The sequence below is a fragment of the Drosophila grimshawi genome, unplaced genomic scaffold, assembly GCF_018153295.1.
Source record: "Drosophila grimshawi isolate 15287-2541.00 unplaced genomic scaffold, ASM1815329v1 contig_1377, whole genome shotgun sequence".
Classification (NCBI taxonomy): Eukaryota; Metazoa; Arthropoda; class Insecta; order Diptera; family Drosophilidae; genus Drosophila; species Drosophila grimshawi.
In genome coordinates, this window is record NW_025062900.1 from 3,517,873 (window position 1) to 3,540,280 (window position 22,408).

At 38.3% G+C, this 22,408-nt stretch overlaps 2 protein-coding genes across 3 annotated transcripts; both read right to left on the bottom strand.

The window, feature by feature from the left end:
- Window positions 1–2,719: 2,719 nt before the first annotated feature.
- LOC6561985 (protein diaphanous) lies at window positions 2,720–12,006 on the bottom strand. 2 transcript variants are annotated; one of them, XM_032735873.2, is made up of 5 exons: window positions 11,773–12,006; window positions 8,912–9,240; window positions 4,401–6,353; window positions 3,493–4,023; window positions 2,720–3,431 (listed from the first exon to the last, which is right to left on the bottom strand). In XM_032735873.2, exons 2-5 carry the CDS (start codon window positions 9,237–9,239, stop codon window positions 2,959–2,961), a joined length of 3,285 nt encoding a protein of 1,094 aa, XP_032591764.1. In that variant the 5' UTR covers window position 9,240; window positions 11,773–12,006; the 3' UTR covers window positions 2,720–2,958. The 2 variants fall into 2 exon arrangements, with proteins under 2 accessions (XP_032591764.1, XP_001989244.2); XM_001989208.3 differs by lacking the exon at window positions 11,773–12,006 and adding an exon at window positions 9,310–9,344.
- A 501-nt stretch (window positions 12,007–12,507) lies between these two features.
- On the bottom strand, window positions 12,508–22,249 carry LOC6561984. Its single transcript, XM_001989207.3, has 4 exons — window positions 21,457–22,249; window positions 15,142–15,785; window positions 14,776–15,084; window positions 12,508–14,017 (listed from the first exon to the last, which is right to left on the bottom strand). The coding sequence occupies exons 2-4, from the start codon at window positions 15,638–15,640 to the stop codon at window positions 12,981–12,983; spliced, it is 1,845 nt and encodes a 614-aa protein (XP_001989243.1). The 5' UTR covers window positions 15,641–15,785; window positions 21,457–22,249; the 3' UTR covers window positions 12,508–12,980.
- Window positions 22,250–22,408: the final 159 nt, after the last annotated feature.

A 22,408-nucleotide genomic window follows, 5' to 3' on the forward strand; every position in this document is an offset into this window, starting at 1 on the left:
TTTTAATTGATGCAATGGGCAAAGTGTTTTTTTTTTTAAATTATAATGTAATTGTTGTGAATATAATGCTAATTATTAAATGCTAATGGAAGTGGGATTTCTTGAGTTGTGTTTAGCTTAATTGATTTCGTTTTGTAACACAACTTTTATAACAACTAGTCAATTATTTGTTCAATCAGTCAATTATTATTTCACTGACCAAATAAACAAACAATTTACAATCTCAAGTATAATAAATATAAAAAAGAATAATTGAATAATCAATTTTTTATTTTATATATTATGCTTCTAGAAATTTGAAATACTTTACCTAAACTGATTGAGTAATCCGCTGGAAGATTTCGGATTAACTTCCCAGAATTATGTTTTGGTTGGATTAGTTAAAAAGCGCATTCATTGAGCGTCAGCATCATAAAGCTGCGCACTGAGTGCAAATAATTAGAAATACATTCAGTTGACACAATGAACAAATGGACAAACAAACACAGGCAGACAAACCAAGGAGAATCGATCAAGGATTAAGGATCAAGGAACAACAGCACCAGCAGCAGTTGGCCTCGCAGGCAGCACACTTAAATTGCACTTATTAACGGAAACTATGGCGAAACTGCTGTCTAAACAAAAAACCCCTTAATGCCCAAAAACAAAACAAATTGTAAAAACACAAAAACAGTTTTACGATCTGCAGCAGCAGCAGCGGCCGATCGCTTACCCTGTCCCTGCTCAAAGGGACAGCAAACAGGGCGTATTGAGTATTGAGTGTAGGTGCCTCCATAAAGTTCGCACTGCCATTAAAGCGGTTGCAGCCCATCTTTTCCAGCCCATCTTTTTTTTCGCCGTAATTCGCTTCGTGGAAGGATAAACCTTCAGCTTCATCTTCATCATCAGCGGCTTCATTTTGTTTTTTGTCACGTAACAGTGCCGTCAAAATGTGTGCTTACCTGGAAAGTCATTAGGGGCGCAATCTCCTCGTGCCTCGACAAAAGCGCTTTAGTTTTTTTCCCAAACGGTGCCCCGCATAAAAATCAATGCAATCAAAACCAAAAAAAAAAAAAGAAAGAAAAACCCTTCTAATGTACCAGTTATAACTATTGTGAGTCACTTCTGTTGCCCATAAATTAGAATATGACCGGACTATTAACAACGACATCAGCAACATAAAAAAAACTTGAAAAATGTTTTAAAATGCAATTATGTTCATAAATCCATAAAGCACAGCGCCACAAATCAGTCATAAAGCAGTCTCAAGACTTCAACGGCAATTAGGCGAGAAGCGAGAACAACATTATATAGAGATATAGTCGCCTATAAGCGATGAAATACTGTATATACAGTGGACACTCGCCAAACAGCCTGCATGAGTTTCGCAGCTGAAATTTCTGAAGTTGTTCCTTTTTTTTTTAAGTATAGTTTTTATTATTTTTATATTGCGAGTTTTGTTAATTTCTTATGTTTTCCAACTGAAGTACTCTATATATTATATATTAAAAACATATGTAAATATTATTGAATGTCATTAAAAAAAAGTGAATGAATAATGCTTGAAATGTATATTACATTTATCTATAAAAACCTTTCCACGCGCAAACTTTTTATAATACATTTTTTTTATTTGATCTCTTGAAATAAGTGCATTGAAAATAACAATTATATTTGCCACACCTTGCCTTCGATCTGGAGATTCGTCATATTCGAGCGATCACTGTACAAAATATATACCTTTGTTTTATCTGTATGTGTAGAAGTTTCACCTTTTGCCGTCGACATTCTCGAATCAAACATCGCGTCGCTTGATTGGATTGTTGAGTTTGGTTTTTTTATTTATATATTTTTTTGTCGCGCGGCTTGTCGGTTAATTTGAACGTCGAAGAGGTTTTATAGCGTTGACTGCGCAGCAAACGGCCCCCAAATCTACAACTTGCCCCTCCACTGCCGCCACTTTGGATTGGGCAAGTGCATTTTGCGTTGTGAGCACGCTTTATGAATGCCGCGATAAAATATCTTGTTAATAAAACAATTTATAAAATTTGTTTTGTTTTTTGTTTGTGTTTTTGCTTTGTGTGCCGCAATACAAAAAACCCAAAGAAATAAAAATTTCCTTTTTGCACAGCCAAAATGTTGATTAAAATTGTGATGATTCAGTTTAAATTGTTTTTGTTTTTTCATTAATAAGTTGAAAATCCACTTCAAAATAATTCCACTTCAATGAAAAGTATATTTTCCAGAAAATGTTCAGTTATTAGCATTAGGGGAATTTTATTCCTAAATTATAGAAAATTACATAATTACAAAGTACGTTTTCCGAAAAGTGATTTAAATTGCTCAATTCGTATACTCATAAAAAGAAACTATATAAATACAAACGATTCATTTGCCAAAAAAATATAGTTATAAATTAACAGCATGTTAAATATATAACAGGAGAAAAACATGTATAAAATAATATGCAGCAGCAAGTAGTTAAAATTAAAATGCGACTTAAAATCGAAGGTAAATACAAAAGGAATTCTATAATGTTAAGATCGTTCGTAATTTTGTTTTTGTGGTGCCTCGAAAACGATGTGCACAACAAATTGACATAGTACAACAATAATAAAAAATAATTATAATTCCAAAGGAATCAAAAGAGCCGTAAGAGAACGCAATACAAGAAAGTATTTTGACTAAATTTGTTAATTACAGCAGCAGCAACAAAGTTTCTTTAAGTTTCAGTTACAAAATTGTTTAATAAAAAGCGTATCAAAAATATAATTGTGTATATAAATTGTTAGTGTTATTCTGGAACTTTGCAGCTGGTAAATTAGTTGGGCTGGTCTCACAAAAATTAGCTCCACTTGATGATGATGATAGCAACATATACCAAAAATGTTAATCTCCACTATATAGATGTATGTATATATATATATATATGTCTATTTATATATGTACACTACTGGAGCAGAGATTTGCTCGCATCTCCTACGCTGAGCCGAGCACCTCGTTCAGTATCATCTCCCGCGTCATTAGCTGGCCATTGTTGACCCTCGTCCTCGATCGACTTCGACTTAGTTGAGCCCGCCTCTCTGCGCCTGCGGGTCGCTGCCGGCGTGGTTGTCTATTCCGCTGGCCGAAGGCCGAGCCCGTTTGCAGTGCCTCCATCAGACTGTCCATGACGCCCTCCTGTGTCTGGGCGGCATCCATGTCAACGACGGCTTTCTTGCGCTGCTGTCGCTCCATTTGCTCCCGTTGCGACTGTTCACGCGCCTCCTGCATGCGTCGCTTCTTCTCCAGCTCCTCGCGCAAGCGCACATTATCATTATGCGCCGCCTGGAAGGCATCCTTGAACGTCTTGATATCGGCAAAGAACTCCTCCATGGTGTATTTGGCCGGATCGAAGGCATAATACTCGCTCAGGTCCTTGAACAACTTTTCCATTTGCACTTGCATCTTGCCTGGAAAAAGATGAGTAATTATTAGTAAAGAACATTCCATAAATGTTCCCCAATCACTTACCCAGCACATCCACCTGCTGGCGACAGTCTGTGGCAAATTTGCCCATCACCTCACAGAACTTGTCATCATCGCACTGCGGCACTTTATTGTTTTGCAGATCCGTTTCCAGATTTTTGACAGACACATTCATTTGTCGCATCGCCTTCTGTATGGCATCCATGTTGACCCGCGACGCTTTGTTCACATGCGACAAATCGTCGTAGAAGTTGAGCGCATCGGGGAACTTCTTCTCGACCAGATCGGCCAGATAGTGGAGCAATGTTTGCTTATTGTCCGTATCCTTGGTGTTGCTCAATTTCGTCAGATAGGATATCTCAAAGCCGAAGGCCGCCTCGTTCTTGGAGCCCGAGTTCATATAGTTGCCCAGCAGCAGTATAAGCTCCAGTATCTTGGAGAATTTCTTGCTGTTGCGTATCTCCTCGCAAGCCGCTGTGCCGGCAACAATATCCGGCTTGATATCCTGCACCATGTCCGCATAGTTAAGCTTAAAGTTCAGATTGTGCAGGCGCGGCGATAACCGTTTGATTTCACCTGCAGAAAGAAAGGAAGAAAGAAAAGTTTGTAATAATTGTTCATGGCTGCCAAAGATATAAGAGTATGTATATATTGGTATATTCTGTCTGTCCGTCCTGTCCTTGAAACTTGGAAAACAGGAAATCGATCAAATCGCTAATCGCGAATAGATAAAGCCACACATTTTTAAGGGAAAGTCATCAAACTGGGAAAGTAGCTTACTGGGTCCGTCCCTTCGGCCATATAATATAAAAGATGGATGTTGCTAGGCTACAGCCACCCTATTCTGTGGCACCTGCTATCAGCTGGTAATACTTATTGGTATCTAGAGTGGTTGACAGTCTATTTTGAAGTCACCATTTGCCAGTTAGGCAATCTGCAACTGGGTCACCCACCTATTGTCGCCGCAAATTGCTCGATGGGCGGCAGCGGTTCACCATTGGCCTTGATCTCCTGCAGACGCTTCAGTTGTTCCGGCGGCGGCAGATATTGTATCAGATTCGTCAGTATATTGGTGGATAGGATGTCGGTATCACAGCGTAGCAGACAGATTTTGATCTGTTCATATGACAGATGCTTGAGTGAGCCACCAAGCAGAATGGCCAGATTCTGTGCCGACTTCGAATCGAGAACGCGCAAATCGACATTCTTTTTGGACAGCGTTGTTGGCTTATCAACCGAATCTTTCTGGTTATCTTTCTTCACCGGTTTTGAGGAGAATTTAATGGCCAACTCTTGGAGGAAATCATCGGAGGCCAACTTATCCTCCTCACATTTGACCCAGAACGCATTCTCCGACATTTTTGCTGGCACAATTGCCTTCCAATTGGCGCGCTTCATCGGATTATTGGCCTCCCATTTCTTTTTGGGCTTGAGGCCGTGCGGCAGCACCGGTACCATCGGCATCATCATCATGGGCGGTGGTGGTGGACCGCCTGGCCGTATCATGCCCGGCATTGGTGGCGGTGGCGGACCTCCACCCCGACCGGGCATAGGTGGTGGCGGTGGTGGACCACCGCCCATGCCCGGCATTGGTGGCGGTGGCGGCGGTCTTGGGCCGCCCATGCCAGGCATTGGTGGTGGTGGTGGCGGCGGTGGCATTGCACCACCTGGTGGTGGTGGTGGCATCGGTATATTGAGTTTGGGCAATTTATTGGGTGACGGGGCCGCCACACCGTTCGCCTCCATTAGCTTGACCTTCTCCTCGAGATGGGCCGCTTTCGCCTCGGCCTCCTGCTTGGCGCTCTCGAGTGCCTCGATCTTCTTCTCGTACTCCTCGGAACGTTGCGTCTCTTTGGCCTTCGCTTTCTCCACAATATCGTCGAGCAGCAGCGAGGTGTCGATCTTAAAATCACGATTCTCAAAATTCGGATCACAATAACCCTTGTGGAAGACAATCTGTGCGATGCACTCCTCAATCAGTTGATAATAAGCAGGCCGAAAATAGAAATCATCTCGTATATACAGCAAATGCTGTAATATTGATAGAAAATAGGGTTCCGATGTGGTGTCCGTCACCAGATTCTTGAGCACATCGAAACAGTCCTGGGCATCGTCCATGTTGAAGGTGACATTATCGAAACGCTGCACAAACTCCTCGAAGTCATCTTCGCGTATCTCCATAAAGATCTTGAAATGCTGTTGCAGTGCCTCATTATTGCTGCCATTGACAATCGCCTTGAACTCCTCCATCTTATCGTACAGACCCATTCGCATTATCTCACAGCGCAGATGCAGACGGAAATTCAGATCGGTTGGCGTATTCGTTAGGGTATTGATGAAGATGAGACTGTCACAGGCGAGCTCTCGCTTCGGATCCTGTTTCTCGGGTAGGAACAGTGCATCGACAATGGGTCTAAAGCGTTCCGCAGACTTATACGATCTCGCCGCAATTGCGGTTATTGCTTTCAGCACCTTCTCGTAGCCATTGCGTTCGTAGACAATGCAAAAGGAGGCAAGCAGCTTGAGGGCCTCACACATCGCTTGCGGCTTCCGGGGATCGAGGCATTCGGCCAGCTGTAGGACGACAATGTGCTGATCGGGTGTGAGGACCACATTCAATCCCCACGTATTATTCATGATGGCCTTGAGGCAACGTATTGCCTCGCACTCAATCCGATCATAGCTGCGATCCTTTTTCGCACGCAACAACAGTTTCGCAATTTCGCCGATGCCCGCCTCACCGAAATCCTTGATCCATGATATCGTATTGCTGGTGAGTGCCACACGCAAGGATTCCACGCACAGGAATACCTTGTGCTCGCTATGCTCGCCATTCTGCAGGTACTCAATGTAATCGATGGGCTTCTCGAAACGAGAGTTCGCGTTCCGCTCCAGTGAATTCTTGCCTGTAATGAATGAAATCGAATTTAGTTAAAAGTCTTTAGTTTCATGATCATACTTCAACAAGTAAGTAATAAATGGGGTGTGGGGTTCTTTAAAACTAAAAAAAAATCAGTTATATGTGCTCAAAACTAATAAATTGCTTTTCTAATTTCCACTGAACACTCAAGACTTAATTCAGATAACTTTTAAAGGCAAACCACATTGAAAGCGGATGGTTCGTTTCGCTCCAATTGAGTTACAGCTCTCAATGCTGGCTACGCTATCTGAAGAGCTTGTGGTGTGGCCTTATCAAACCACACCCGGACCAGAGCCGCAGCAGAGGAAGCGATGCTTGATGGTTTACTTTAAGTGTAACCTTGACTTTTATCAAAAATTAGCATCAGCGCAACGCGAATCCAAAAGCCACAATGACATATATACATACATCTGTCTGAATATATATATGCATATATACATTTACTATACAAAAATAATCAAGAATAAACATTGAAGTATACTGTAATATTAATCAAATTACGTCAAGTGCTGCTTTCAATGCAGACGCCTTGACGCTATTTTATTTTCTTTTTGCTGTTGTTGTTACTTTGAGAGAGTACACAAATATTCAAGTGCATAATGCCAGCATCAAAAATAAAAATACAAAAATGTAAATAAGTAAATATAAAAAAAAAAACAATACCAATAATAAAACAAAGAGCTCGACGGAGGGAGAGAGCGAGAGCGAGAACAGGTGGCAAGTGGCAAGGCAAACATCCGACAGATCATCCAAGTGAAGAGCTTTTCATTTAGTCGGTTTGCCGTTTTTTTTCTCATTTTCTAACACGTAATGCAAAGCCAAATTTGTATATAGAAATACATACATATGCAGGTATACATATATATAGTACGTGCACTTCAACGTATCGAAATGACAAAATCAGCTGAAAATAAATGTGGTGCGACGCAGCAGCGAGAGCAATAAAACGAAAACAATAATAAATGAATGAAAATGCTGCTCGAGAGAGAAGACGAGGTGAGCAGAGCCACAGGCTGGAAAACTAATCAAAACAAAAGGAAAATGATCGAAACGAAGTGGTTGTTTTTATTACGAAATGTACCAAACGAAATTGTTTACGCATGAAGTATGTTTATATAACTGTATATAAGAGTTCGTTCCTGCGTTTAAATGATGTATATTTTTGAGTTAAAGAGTCAAGTTATTGTGTTAAATATTTACATAAATTATGATAAGTTTATCACAGTCTTTATGCCACATAGATAGCGAATGTGGCATTTGTGCTCCATTGAGCTTGTTTCTTATCAGACTGATTAGCTAAATTGCCATTTAAATGCTAACTGACGATGTCTCGGTTAAGCGACTTAACATTTACATATATATCAAGTATATATATATATATATATATCTATATTTGATTCGTTACTGCATACTCAGGGAAAGCACTTAACATATACTTCCATCGCTTAAAGAAATCTCCCTTTTATTACGTGATCATTACTGAATAAATGCTCACTATATGCAAAAAAGTAAACTACAATTTGCCTGATTAAAATAGCAACTATTTAATTTGTGATATTTGTTGTTGAACTTTGCATTCGTTAAATGACACATTAAAAATGTTGTGCATTTATATTCCAATGATTATCGCCAGCTGTTAATTAAAGTAGACCGTGCGCCGCTTTAGTTAATTATAAATACGGTTCTTTTTTGTGTACTCCTCCCACTGCTGCTGCTAGCAGGTGCTGTGAAATAACGGTAAGCGCAAATTTAATTGCGGTTACGCTTACTTAATTCATCATCATTAAGCATGCTTTTGTTTTAGCAAGTTAGATAATTGAAATGTGTACTGCGAATTGAATTTTTTTTAAATAATAAAGTGTGGAATTTGATATAGAATAATGGATGGGTAGCGCTACTAATCCACTTTGCAATACAATGCTGGACAGCAAATTAGAGCGCGAAATGCATTAGTTTGTTAATTTTAGTTGTAATCCGGAGATTCCAACTGCTTATTTCGACAGCCGAACCAATTCCAGGCAATGTGGCAAGCTTTAATTATTGAGAGCACCTGTTGCACGCACCCCTTTTAATTTTAGATAAGGCAATCTATATATCTGTAGTATACAAGCAGCAAGATAACGCTTACATTCCATTATGAATCATCAACAGTGCAAATATTGGCGAACAAGCGAATCGCTAAGTTGATAATTAATAGAAATGCTTGCAAAAAACAAAATTACAAAAACAAAGCAAATACAAAAATCATTTACCTTTACCCACATACAGTTGCGCCAAAAATAATAGCACCACTTACTCATTTTATAGAAAATGTTAATTTAATTTATTTCAATTCTATTAAGAATTTTACGAATTTAATTTATTGATTTTAATTATAGTTAAATAAGTTGAAAACTCTGAATAAGATTATGGTTTTTTTTTCATTAAAGTTCACATTTCTTGTGATGAGTGGTGCTATTATTTTTTTCCCAACTGTACTTAGAAGTGAGTGCAAATATCAATCTTATCTTTTGCTCTATTTTCTGTTCTCTCTTTGCCACGTACCTCGCATGTGCATGAATACCATTTTCTGGCGCTCCTCGATGGGTTTGCTGAGCAACGGTTCTCGCTTGTCCTTCGGTATGTTCATATCCTCGAGTATCTCCTGAAATCTGGCATTCAATTGCGTCTCGCTCATCTCCTGAACTTGCCGTTCCAGGTCATCGACACCGATGCAGGCGCCATCGTTGTCCGTGGAGGCGGGTCGACCGCTGGCTCCGTGTGGCAGCGAGTTGCTGTTGTAGTTGCCACTACCCTTCGGTTTCGAGGGGCGACCGAACCAGCTCTCCAGCAGACCTCCGCCCACCGACTTCGATTTCTCATGCCGCGACATGCTAGCAGAAAAAAAATAATTTAGTCAGCTTTGAACTAATAATCAAAAATCAATTACAACTAAATCGAACCCAAATTTCTTGAGGCGCATTTTGTCGCTGGCGATGACAGTGCGCTAACTGTATTTGTATGTGTTTCTTTTTGTCTTGTTTTGTTTTTGTGTAATCTTGGACATGCGCAGCTTTTGCTCGATTGCACAGCTGTTCATTGTTTACACGACACAGAGCAATGCAATCTCTTTGAACTGCACGCTCCCAACTTCAACGAGCCACTAACAAGAAAGCAAGCATCCCATCACCTACCCCCACCTCCCCCATTCTAAATATCAGCTGCATCTTGATTAGCAATGCTTCTTGTTTATTTACCATTCCAAAGGATCGAGAGCAACAGACCTTTAGAGATGAGCGAGTGATTAAGAACAATTACAGCTGCACGAGTGACTCACGAAAACAGTTTTATTTTGCTGATTATAGTATTTATAGTCTTTTTACTTATAATTTTATGGTTGTAATATAAAAACTGCAAAAGAAACCTGGCTTAAGCAATTGTTTACTTATTCTGTTATTAAAATATTCATCCAATGTTGCTTATCGAGCGATGTTTTGTGCCATCTCTAGCTGTTACCAATTAACATGTAAATAATAATACGAAGAGCTGCTGCACTGTGTAGGTGAGGTGAGTTGAGGTGGGGGGCAATGGGCACGTGGTGTGAATGAAAAGTGCTTATTATTAACGCAAAAACAAACTTTAATATTAATAGCAAAACTAAACACAAATCAGATAAAAACATAAATAATAAGCCATATTGACCGAGTGCTAAAAAAAAACAAAAAAAATATGTGACGCGATAATTACCAAAATAGGAAATAACAAAATTTGCAAAGATAACAGTAGAGAGAGTGAGAGAGCAAGCAAGCGGGGTCAACCGTTAACTGAAGAGTGCGTGTGTGTGTGTGTGCTTATGATTCATTTGGCGGCATTCAAAATGCAATTTCGTCCGTTGAGATTTTGAATTTTATTTGTTGTTCTATCGAATCGAGAATACTTGGCAGATAAAACTGATGAATCATTAGGCGGCAGACTGGTTTTTGAGCTGATGTTGTCATCGACAGCAAAACTGTGAATGATCTTAAGCAAATGAGGCATGCCTATTGCAAAATAGTCTCAACAGCTCGACAGCAACTTATGCATGGACAGACAACAACAACAACAACGTTTCTTTTCATGTTGAGTAGGAAATGCTTTCAACAAAGATTTCTTTAGCTCAAGAATTTACCGTTGCTTCTGTTGCTGCAATCACTGCTTCATTGCCTGAATAGGCCAATGCAACAGCAACAGCAACAACAACAATAATTTGCTTTTTGTTTACTTGGAGGCAAATGCACTTTGCAGCCCGAGCAGCCCGCCTGGCGTGTGAGAATAACTAATGAACAGCAGCAATGCCAAATTGTAAACAATCTCTAAATGTGAATACCTCCACATAAGGCTTTCAAATTCGTTTCCAAATGCAAGAAACTCAGTTTGTGATGGGCGCGTGACACGACTTGAAGTTCGAAATTATCAATTAGACATGCTTCAATTTCTTGGTATATTTTCTTAACAATTTGTTAACGCTTCTGCACTAATTAATTAATTTAGCTAACCAAATTGCGATGGGCTCGTGCCACGACTTACTTGCTTTTCTTTAATATTTACTATTTTTTACGATGCATACATGAGTATATTTTGCTCTTCTGACAAATTGTGTTGTCCCTGCAGTAAAGTCAATTGGAATATTTCAAATTAGTTTAGCTTATATAGCTCAAAAGTTGTTTTACTTCTATTAATTTGCATACTTGGTATGTGTTCGTGACACGAAATGAGCGCCAACCTTAGTTTGCAACACTACAAATTCCAAGACGCGACGATATTGACAAAAACAATAACAACTCACAACTGAGAACGGAGAGAGGTCGACGACGACAACTCAAAGCAAGAATTCAAAATTCGGATTCACAAAATGTGCTCACCTTCGTTTTGCTTGTTTTTTTTCTCTATATGTGTCGCTGTGCTCACTTTTGATTTTTTCGGTGGTTTACGTCATAAGACAAAAAAATAATGGCTTGGTTGGCAAAGGCAGCGACACATACACAAACAAACAAAACACATACACACACACATACATACATGTACAATCAAAAAAGAGCTGTCAAACACCCCCCGCTGTTCCCCTTCGATCGTTTCGTTTGTATTGTCGCAGTCGAAGTCGCTGCTGCTATCGTTGTAGTTGTTGTTTTTCTTGGGTGCGCTGCTCTGCTCTGCTGGCCGAATTTTTGTTTGTTTTATATGCCGCGACGCTAGCCTAAACAGAGCTGCGCAGCGCACTTTAAAACAGACATAGACGCACACTTACAGACGCACACACACAGACGCACACGCACAACAGAAGCACAGACACTTTGCGTGGTAATTACAAGGCGAATTTGTTCATATTTTTGTTTTTGTTGTACACCAACAGTAAAAATAGTCACTACAGCTATGTGAATTTTGCTTACTTCTTAATTTTGGTTTGGCGTTGTTCACTTCGCTGTTGTTGTTGTTGTTTTTGCTGGTGTTGTTTGTGGGGGTACCACTTGTTGCTGGTGCATTAAATGACACATGAAATGATTCAATTTGTTCTTTCGACTACGTGCGTTCGCTTATCAACAAAACACTTCGCTTACAAGTTAACACGTAATTATTGTGCTTCAAATTTTTGCCGTTTGGCACAAGTTATACCAAAATAATATAAAATTATCCAAGCGTTCCGCTGAGCGTTCAGTTTGGCATTTACTCAACCGTTCATGTTCATTTCGTTCAGTTCCAATTTCAGTTCGAATGTTATCGCGCCATTATTTGTTGGTGTTGTGTTATCGATATGTATGCGCTCAGCGATCTCTACGATATATTTCGATTGACACTAATCTTTCTTTAGTTTTTCAACACTGGTTCTTCTTTTAGTGTTGAATTTAAATGGAAAAGAAATAGATTTGGAGTACCTTAACCAAATACACAAAAATTTAAAAATAAGTACAAATTCAAGTCCAAACTGAATAATTTATAATAATAATACTAATATCGATATTGTAGTATTAAGGCACACAAGTTTTCGGAAATTCGGATAACGAAACTCCAAGAAATCAATCGATTAGTCCTGTTTGAAAGCAAAATGTATATTTATATTTTAAATGTGAGAGTTTTATAGAAAGCCACTGGTATAGCAAAATGCAAGAAAATATATACAAACACCATTTGTATTCTTAAAAGAGCTATCTTTTTTATATTTTTCGAAAAAAAACACAGATTATTTGATGACCACAATAAGACCATAGTTTTCTTTGAGACTGTTTCGTTTGTTTCGGACGCATTATGCGTCTAAAGACATGTGTATGTTGTGTTTGTGTGATTGTGTATTTAACATACTTATAACCAGAGTTATAGCTAATTATCAGATAATTAATGGCATTTATAATGCTAAAATTAGACTACAAAAACATAATTAAAAAATCATATGAGTACGATTTTAGTACATTGTAATAGTAGTGGATGTGTGTGTAACTCTTGAGTAGTTAGACATATAAGATACAGATCCTAATGCTTATCAACTAAATTTCTATTTATATTTCTAGCTGCCCATTAGCTTCCTGTTGTTTGTTTTAATCTTTCGCTAAAAGTCCCGAACAACATCGAGATTAAATTAAATTCACAACTTAAACCTAAAATACTATTTACATTTAGTGGTCTGATCCAGCAGCTTCTTCCACAGATCAAACTGTTCGTTCGATTTGATCATGTGCACACTGATCGCATTTCGTATATTACAGGGATTGAACGAGATGCGTCGATTCACAAACTCATTTACATGCAGCCGCTCAATGCCTAGGCTCTGGGCCACAATGCCCGTGGCGAAGACATCCTCCAGCTTCAGATAGACCGTCGTCAACGAACGCACATACAGATCATGGACAATGGAGCCGGTCATGACGTAGGCGGGTCCCGTTGTAAACGATGGAAACACTGCTGCCGGGAACTGATCCGTTGCAACATAATATTTCGATTTCTTATTGCGTACGGGTTTCCATTTTTTTGCCAATCGTCCGTAGATGGCTCGCTTCTCCTTGCGTTTATCCAGAAATTTTAGCAGTTTCGGCACATTGATGAACATATCGTCGTCCGTCTTGAGTATATACTGGGCACGCGGACAATGCTGATCAATCCATTCCAGCGATGAGATTGTCTTTAGCGTTAGATTATTATACGAATCAATAAAGTTGCCCCTTATCAGATCGCCATACATGAAGTTCTCCTGCGAAAGTGCCTCATTCACCGTCTCATTGGTGCCGCGACCCAAAACAAAGGCCATGCTAATATCCCGTCGTGTCCCATAATGTCCCCATGTCTGACGGATCGACATTCGGGCATCAGCATGCGTCTGCGCCGATGTGATCAATATTAGCAGTCTTGTGCTCAAACCATTCGCCGGGCAAATCCGCTCGATGCTGATCTCATCATTGAGATGACCACTCTCGTAGATTTGTTCCGCTGCAATGCCCTTGGATGGATCCAAACTCGTCGCTTTGTTTGTGCTCTTGGCCTTTGGCACTTTTGCTGCTGGCGGCGATTGTGGTTTCTCATTTTCTTCGGCCGGCATTTTCACTGGCATCACAGCATAGGAACCAGCTCCATTGTTATTTTTATTGCTATTATTATCCAGCAAATTAATTGGCACGTCCTCCATCAAACCGGGCTGATTGGTTTTATCTGCAAACAAACAAACAGTATAAAAATGAAATGGATGAGTAACGTTGTTTCTGGGGAAATTCGATATATGTTAATGTCGTAACTATCTATGGGGGAACGACGTCATGTCTTTGTGTCGACTGTCCTCAAGTTGCGTAATATTTTATGTGCAACCTAATAGCGTGCATCAAGCGCTTTGCAAACAAAACAGAACTCTTCCTTTGTCTACCAACAGACCAAGCCAGACCAGACCGGAGCAGACCCCGTTATAGGTAAGGCGACACTTTGGACTAGTTGGCAATTAGTAAACAAACAAATGTGGAGGGAGTTGAGAGTGGGTGACCTGATGCCTGACGACGGCATTTAATCTAATGACCAACCGACTGTATAAAGTATAAAGTGTATTTATAGGGTATTTCAATTTTTGTCAGTTTGCGTGCAATGTTATAAAATATATATAAGTATTAAACAGTCAAACTTTGCATACTATCCGCATTAGAATCGATCTGATATATTATAAGACTGACATGGCACAAAGTGCTTGAAAATTTTGCTAGACTTGGCAACAATCTGAGTTACAATTTATGGTCAAAATTATATTTAACTCTGGCAAAGAATAGTTTGTATTCTAACGGCAAGAGTATCTAAATTTCGCGAAAGCCGACTATAACTTTTTTTTTTGCTTTTTTGGCATTTAGTTTTTTATTTGCACGACACGACGACGACAACGACAAATGTCTAACGCAACATGCCACGCCCATAGTTAGGAGGAAACCAACCCGTGTGTTGTTCGTTAGGCAACAAGACACCAGTCGCAGCTCCTCCTCCGACTGCTGCGCCTACTCCTCCTCCCGCTGCTATTGCAGCTGGGTTGCTGCTGTTTGATGTCATGTTCTTCAATATCTTATCGGCATTCTCAATAAACTTTTGCAAATTGGAAGTGGGTATCATCAGAGTATCGGCATCCGATGGCATCTGTTGCTGCTGCTGCTGTTGTTGTTCTTGCTGTTGTTGTTGACTTACGGCAGCAACTGCTGCTTGTCTAGCACTCAGCACCGATTCGCTATTGTTGTTGCTATTGATGCTGCCTATAGATGATAATATTTTATAAGATCCATTAAATAGCAATTTTGGCTAAAACTCACCTGAAATTCCATCAATATTCTGCACATATTGCTGCTCCTCGGGATCATCGGCCAGAAGATTGGGCGACTGGTCGCTGCCAGCGGCCATGGGACTGGCGCCAGCAGCGCCCCCATCACGCAACGCATCCTCATCGATGGTGGGCAAACGATGTGTCTGCTTCTTGTTGTTGTGCAGCGGCTCCAATTGCTTGACTCGATTATTACCATTGCTGCTGCTGCTGCTGGGCTGCAGCAGCTCCTCGCCCGGCGACAGACCGAATTCACCTGTATTGTTTAGGGCAACCATAGCAGGCAGCTGTTCCGACTGCTGCTGCTGGTGTCCCGTTAGCTGTTGTGGCGTTGGCGCCGCCAGTGCCGCCGACAGCGAATGCATATGCGTTGGAGTCAAGGTCGCCGTTGTCGAGTACGACGCATATATGAAAATTGTGAGTAAGACGACAATCAAAACTAAAAAGAAGCGCAGAATGCGCGTATTATGTAAACTGCCAACAGCCACCATTATTATCTTTGGGGTTGTCCAGTTCTACAAGTCCGCAATCTTTGATCCTTCAGTATTCGTATTTAGTACTAGTTTTAGATATAGTTTTTAGATATATATCAGTTAGAAAGCACTTGACATGCCTTGGACGGCGTACTTGGAGCGACTACAATAATAGATAAAGAAAAATACGTGTTCGAAATTAGACAATGAGATATATGAATGTATTTTCGTTTAGTTTTGCTTATTTACAAAAAGTCAACTTAATGTTTTTTTTTTATTTCTGCAAGTAACTGAAATAGCGGAGAGTGTTCTGCGTGTTTGCCTACAAACAAATGCACCATGCAAATGTACTTAAAAAGCATTATCTTATCTTGAGTGTAGAAAAGTGAACGTGAATGTTAAGTTAATTACATTCTACACTGCATTCTTAACTAATTGTCAATAAATGTGCGAGACTGATTCTATACTTATATTATACAAATATTATTTAATTGTTGTCTATCAAAAGAGATATTTCTGAAATACAAAATAATAACAATAATAATCTTGAAAGTTCTTTGAGTTTATTACTTTTTAGTTGCGATACTAATAGAATATTTATGGAATGTGCTTTATTGTTTATTGCTATATTGTTAAGCTGATGATACCTATGAAGACATCTTTTCCTGTTTATCAATAAAAGGTTTTCCCATTCTTTTTTATGACATACTCACACTCAATTTAGAGTTAACGACTTTATGGAATATAAAATGAATAAGTGGATAATTTGAACTCATTTAGAGTAAATGAGACTAAATAGCCTTCAGGTCTGTATTTTTCAAACCGAAAATTTTACTTTCAAATATTAAAATTAATCTAGAGCACAAATAATAATCAAATGGGCATGGCTTCAGTTTTGGTAGTGAACAAATATTCAGATATACAAATATTTTAACTGTTATATACATTTTTGTATATTTTATAAGTGGAATTCCGGGTAATGGATTGAGATAGTGTTCCACTCGGAACATAAAGAAAACAATTATTGTTTGGGTATGCATATGAATATGCGTATGTTGACTTCTAACTGAAAGCATTTTTCTCTCGCTCATTGAAACAAGTTGTACTTTAGTTGTCAAAGGGAAATAAACTTTTGCTTATCGTCAAATGTATTTTCGCTTTTGCTTATGAAAGTACTTAAGAAAAATTATTACCTTAATGTGTATGAGAAGCAAACTCTTGAAATTCTTCTTGTTTGCCATATAGAGTAAAGCGAAGCCATAGAAATTACTTTAATTAAAACTATGTTGGTCACTCGATTCGATTCGTAGTAGAAACATGACTGGATGTCTGTTTTTAACAATTATGTAGTGAATTTTAAAGGCTTGATAAGGCATTTCTCGATAAGCAAAAAAGCCATTAGGCATATGGTTCGCCACATTCGATTAGAATTTATATGCAGTCGATTTGACGCCTTTATTTATTATTGGAAATTTGTTTTATGACTTTTAATGAAAATCCGAAATGATTTATTATAATGAAATGCAGTTAAAATTTGTAGAGATAGATACCAATTACTTATGTATTTCAGTGCCTCCTCTCATTGTTCCAGACATTCAATTATATATAATTGAAGTGAATATATAATTATTTAAGTGAAGCATAGTTCACGTATCCAATATTAAATGGAGTATTTATATGATAAACAAGAAGGTATGTCTACTTGAATATCTCTGTATATCGAAGTCAAATTGCGGACAATTAAATTTCCCGAGGTTCATCGAGTTTTGACAATGTTCTGGCTGTGAAAAGTTTAAGCCCGTCGCCTTATTTGGTTCATTTTTCAATAAATCTCTAAGGCCTTGGAAGATTATCGTATGTAATGTGTGTAATGATAGACAATGTCGCGTGCTTAAGCACCAATAAATATTGAACCAGTAGTAGACCTGGCTCTGTCTGAAATGAATGTCAGCACCAAAATAATATTGTAACATATTCCGTGTCAAAAATACAAATCACAAACGAGTCTTGCAAATTAGAATTATTTCAATTAACGAAAGATGACTGTATACAGTATGTATGTATGTAAGTATGTATGTATGTATGTAGATATTTAGCTGACGCATGGCGAGCAAATGTTTTGGGGCATAAGAGAGCAGACACGTTGAAGTTGATGTTCTTGACTGTGTTTTGCTGACTGTTCGTTCATCTGACGACTTCTGCTCGTTTGGACCATGCTAATGAGCTGGACAAATGTCGAGAGAGGTATGTATATTCGTCGAATACATTAAACCGCAAACACACACATCCCCAGCATCCAGAATTGTTATTTGCCTGTTTGTTTGCCTACTTTATATGCGTCGAGCATAGAGCTTTAACTTTCAATACAAATTCTTGACCCGATTCACCGGATGGACGTGCGGATGAGAGTTTCATAAAGTATATATATATATATATATATATATATATATATGTGTGTGTGTGTATGTATGTATATATGTAGAAGATGAAAACCGCCTGCGCAAAAGCACTTGGCTTATTGGTTGTATCCACTTGACTTGCCTTGGCCCAGATACTCAAACTTAGAACCCGTTAACACCTCAAGTTCCAATCAGTCTTCTACTGCCTTTAATCAAACGGCAACTTTTCAATACTTATCGAAGTAAAAGTCTACGTTTCTAGGAGCTAAGTCAAACGTGTTTAGCTTTATCGCTGAAGTAGATTTTACGTTTGTTATTAAAATGCTAATAATTGTTGACTATTTTTAGACATTTCATTTAGCTGACCCCCATTAAATAAGAAACCTGTCAACCCACAACACAATCAGATATGGCAAAACAAGTAAAAGGGCTCCTGTCGAGAGAGTTTGACCGGGAGTTACCCTGAAAACATATTAAATCGATTGAAACACAGGTTATTTTTTTAAATTGTCCAAGGTTGCTTGTTTCTTATCATCTTATCTTGATGAAATTTGTGCAGTTCATCAATCAGCTATCAAGGCTGTGCCATAAAAATTATGTCTATTATTACTATCGGAAATCAATTCTCACGAAATTTGAGCAGTTATCGATTAGAGATATACCTGCGCGAGTTATACAAGAAATAATATCAAATTTAAAGTATTTAGCTCTTAAAGTATCTAAGATAGACAGGACTATATCAATTCGGCTGTTGATGCTGATCAAGAATATATATGCTTTATGGGCTCGGACATAATTCCTACTGCTTGCTACATACTTGGCATAACGTCATATAATCCTTCAATATATATATTTCCAGGGCATAAAAATCAATCAAATGTCATTAATAAAGATTAGAATGCGTAATTACCAAAAACTTTCCAGTAATTTTTCTAAATTAAGAAATCAGTTGGTGTCATAGCCAGATTGGATGTAAATAACCGATTTGGCCATTAGCTAGCAACTATATCTAATCTATAGCCAGTTCCAAGAAAAGACTGCTGGCACCTGATAGTAAAATCTATTTCGATTGTTACACATTTTTATAGATGCCTTCTAATCTAATAAATGACTAGCAAAAAGTCTATCACTTCCCTAGTTTCAAGAAATTTGGATAATTGCCAAATAATCTCGGTCGTGATAAGATTAACAGCTGTTAGACACTAACAACAGTAGTTTGACTTGTAAACCGAAATCTAACAGCTCAGACTTTGATATTGTTTATTATATTTTGTTTGACGCACTCTGCAATTTGATAACTTATCGCAGCACTCACAAAATGATATATGTACATATATATTTTTGATATATTTGCACTGAAACGTAAATCTTTAAGCACACAAGTGAAAGATGAAGAAGAAGAAATAAAACTAATAATCAACTTTGTATTGGAGCCCGCAGCGTGACGCGATTTTGCTTTTGTTAAAAGCGAGAGTGATATATATATAATATAAATATTTACATTTTTATATTATATATATATATATGTATTTAAATATGATACATGCGACAGATGATTAAGTATCTGTTGGTTCAAATGAGGCGTTTCTATGCAGTCAGTGAAACAGTGTGTGAGTCATGTGTGCTGATAAGAATCGCTTGGAACCACTCCGAGTGAGTACCTGCTGCAATGTTTACAAACATGCTAATCAATAGCATGTTTCCGCCCCACACTCAACGCGCGCAGCACTAGGCAATATCATCATCATTTGCAGCGGGGTGCGCTAATTTGTTTATCTTATCTGTCTACACAAAGAGAAATTTTAATATTATATTATAATAATGTGAAAAATATAGAAAATTGTGTGCAGCATTATATGTACTTGATTTAAGTCTTATGTTAAACTTTCAAAAGTCTATCAATATATTTCTCAAGAGAATTTATGCTTTAAAGCATATAGAAATTACAATGTGATTACAAAAAAATAAAATCTAACAAATTATGTGCAAAATTATATAAATAAACTTGACTTTAAATCTATACAAAATAAAGTCTGTCAATATATTGATCATGAGAATTTTTGCTTTAATGCCTGTAGGTTATGTTAATACACTTTAGTCGCAATCAATTTTGAGCAGTGTACAGCAATTTTGCATTCTGTTTTGGCAAAATGAAAAATGTGAAATTGCGATTAAGTCGTAGAAGCGCCTATTAAGTAATGGACATATGATATATCTATGTATATATGGATAACAGCTGTTATCGAGTAGTAGCAGTAGTAGGTGAAGCTGGAAGCTGAATCTCTAACAGAGTTACGAGTTGCGAGTTATGAGTTAGTTAGCAGAGCGAGTTTGGCTTTGCAGAAGAAACTATGGAAACTATGGGACCCTGATAAGTACATTGAACCGAACTGCTGGCAGATAATCGTCGCAAAAGAAAAAAAACGGGTTTGCAGCGCAAAAATCTTTGAGTGGACTACGTTGCTATCAATCAAAGTCGCATCATCAAAAGCCAAAAATCAAAGAGCTGGGCGTTGACCAGGTCGACTGATATAGCCTAGCTATGACTGAAGATGCTTAGATTACATACATACAAACATTTTATAATGTTTGGGGTGCTGTTATTTCCGCTTCAGCTAATGAAACCTTCACCCGTAAGCTACGCATATGAACAATTTGGTAATACTTAAAACTATTACTCAATCTTTAGGCAATAATCAACAAAAAACAACCATAATACAAAGCTAGCAACAAAAAAAAAGTAAAAAACGCTATGGTTATGTTAATAAATTCGACAACAATAAAGCAACGCAGTCACCGCTAATTCAATGCATTGTCACTGTCCCTCTCCCCCTCCCCCGGCTCCACCTGCTCATCTCTAGAGCTGAGTGTGCTTGTTTCGTGTTTTTCTTACACTCCAAACTCATCACGATGTGTTAAAAATCACTCTGACCTATGAAACCGAGAGCTATGGAGAGTATAATTAATATATACTAGCTAAATGGGGAAACTATTAAAGCAAACGTTGCGTTGTTTGTTTTGTTCCACTTTTAACGGCCTCTCATTTTTTTTTTTGCAACATTGGAAAAGCTCAAATGACCCAACAATATTGTCAAAAGCTCGCCACGAGCGAACATGCCAAATTGACTTCCGTATTTGAAATCACAGTGAACGCAATGCCCGTTTACCAAGCAATTAACTTGATGACATATGAAAATTAATACATACAAAAATATTTGCAGTTTGTTGCACGTGTTCGTATATAGTAAAAAAAATAACATAATTCAACACGAAGCCATTGCAATATTTTACACAAATAAACAAAAATCTAGACTACTGCATTTTTGCACGTGTTCGTGTATGCTAAAAAAAATAAAATGCGACACGAGCACATCGCAATTCTTTTACATCTCTTTCTCTCTCTGTGTCTCTCTCTTGCTCTTGGACCTAACTTACCTGCAGCTTAGTCGCGACGTCGACGTCAACTTGGCGAGTAAATTTGTTAATTGAAGCAGCGACTGAGGCGACGACAGCGACGCAATCAGCTTCGTCGGTCAGCCTGAAGACAGCGACAAAGTTGGCGTTGGCGATGGGACGATGGCTAATGCTTTAGCTGTGGCTATTGTTGGACCAGGGTCAAGCATAATTACTAGATGGGCAAAGCCACACGGGTCTATTTGCCTTTATTGAGTTTATTTTTAGTGTTTGCACATAATTAATTTACGTTTTGTTGACAATCCAAACAGAAATTACGACAATGATTTGTAGTTATTCTTATTATTGCTGTTGTTGTCCAAAAAGAATTGCAGTTGCCTTGGGTGAGCCAGTGAGCCTCGACCGTATATTATTATTAGCCTTAATTTAACGCAGCCTAAGCTCTTTTCATTAGTCATGCAGGCCAGGTATTACAACAACAACAACAATAAATCAGACAACAGCAGACTATGCGTTTATTTCTGGCCCAATATGCAATGTGTATTCGCGATTTTTTTCTTTCCAGTTACTGCAGCTATTTTATTGGCCGCTGTTGCTTTCGTTAAACAGTTTTATGGCACACACTTTTATTGACTAATGCACTTTGCCGCAAATGCGTTTGCATTTAAATGCCTTAAGAATTTAGGGTTTTAATCTCATTAAAATTAATCTCAAACTAAAGTTTTTTGTTTACTCCGCGAGTGACGAAGGGGTTCGAGTCGCCGTCTTCGCCGTCCGCAAATCGTTTTTCGTTCTGCTTCTTCCGTCTACTACTACTAATCGTGATAACCACCCTGTTGCAATTAACAGCTTGCATAACAGCTAAATGTTAAATAACATTCGCTGTTGCTACATTTTAAATAACATTCGATACTAAGCTGTTATTGGCACCAAGCAGTCACTGCTATTTTCAAAAAATATACATGTCTGCTCA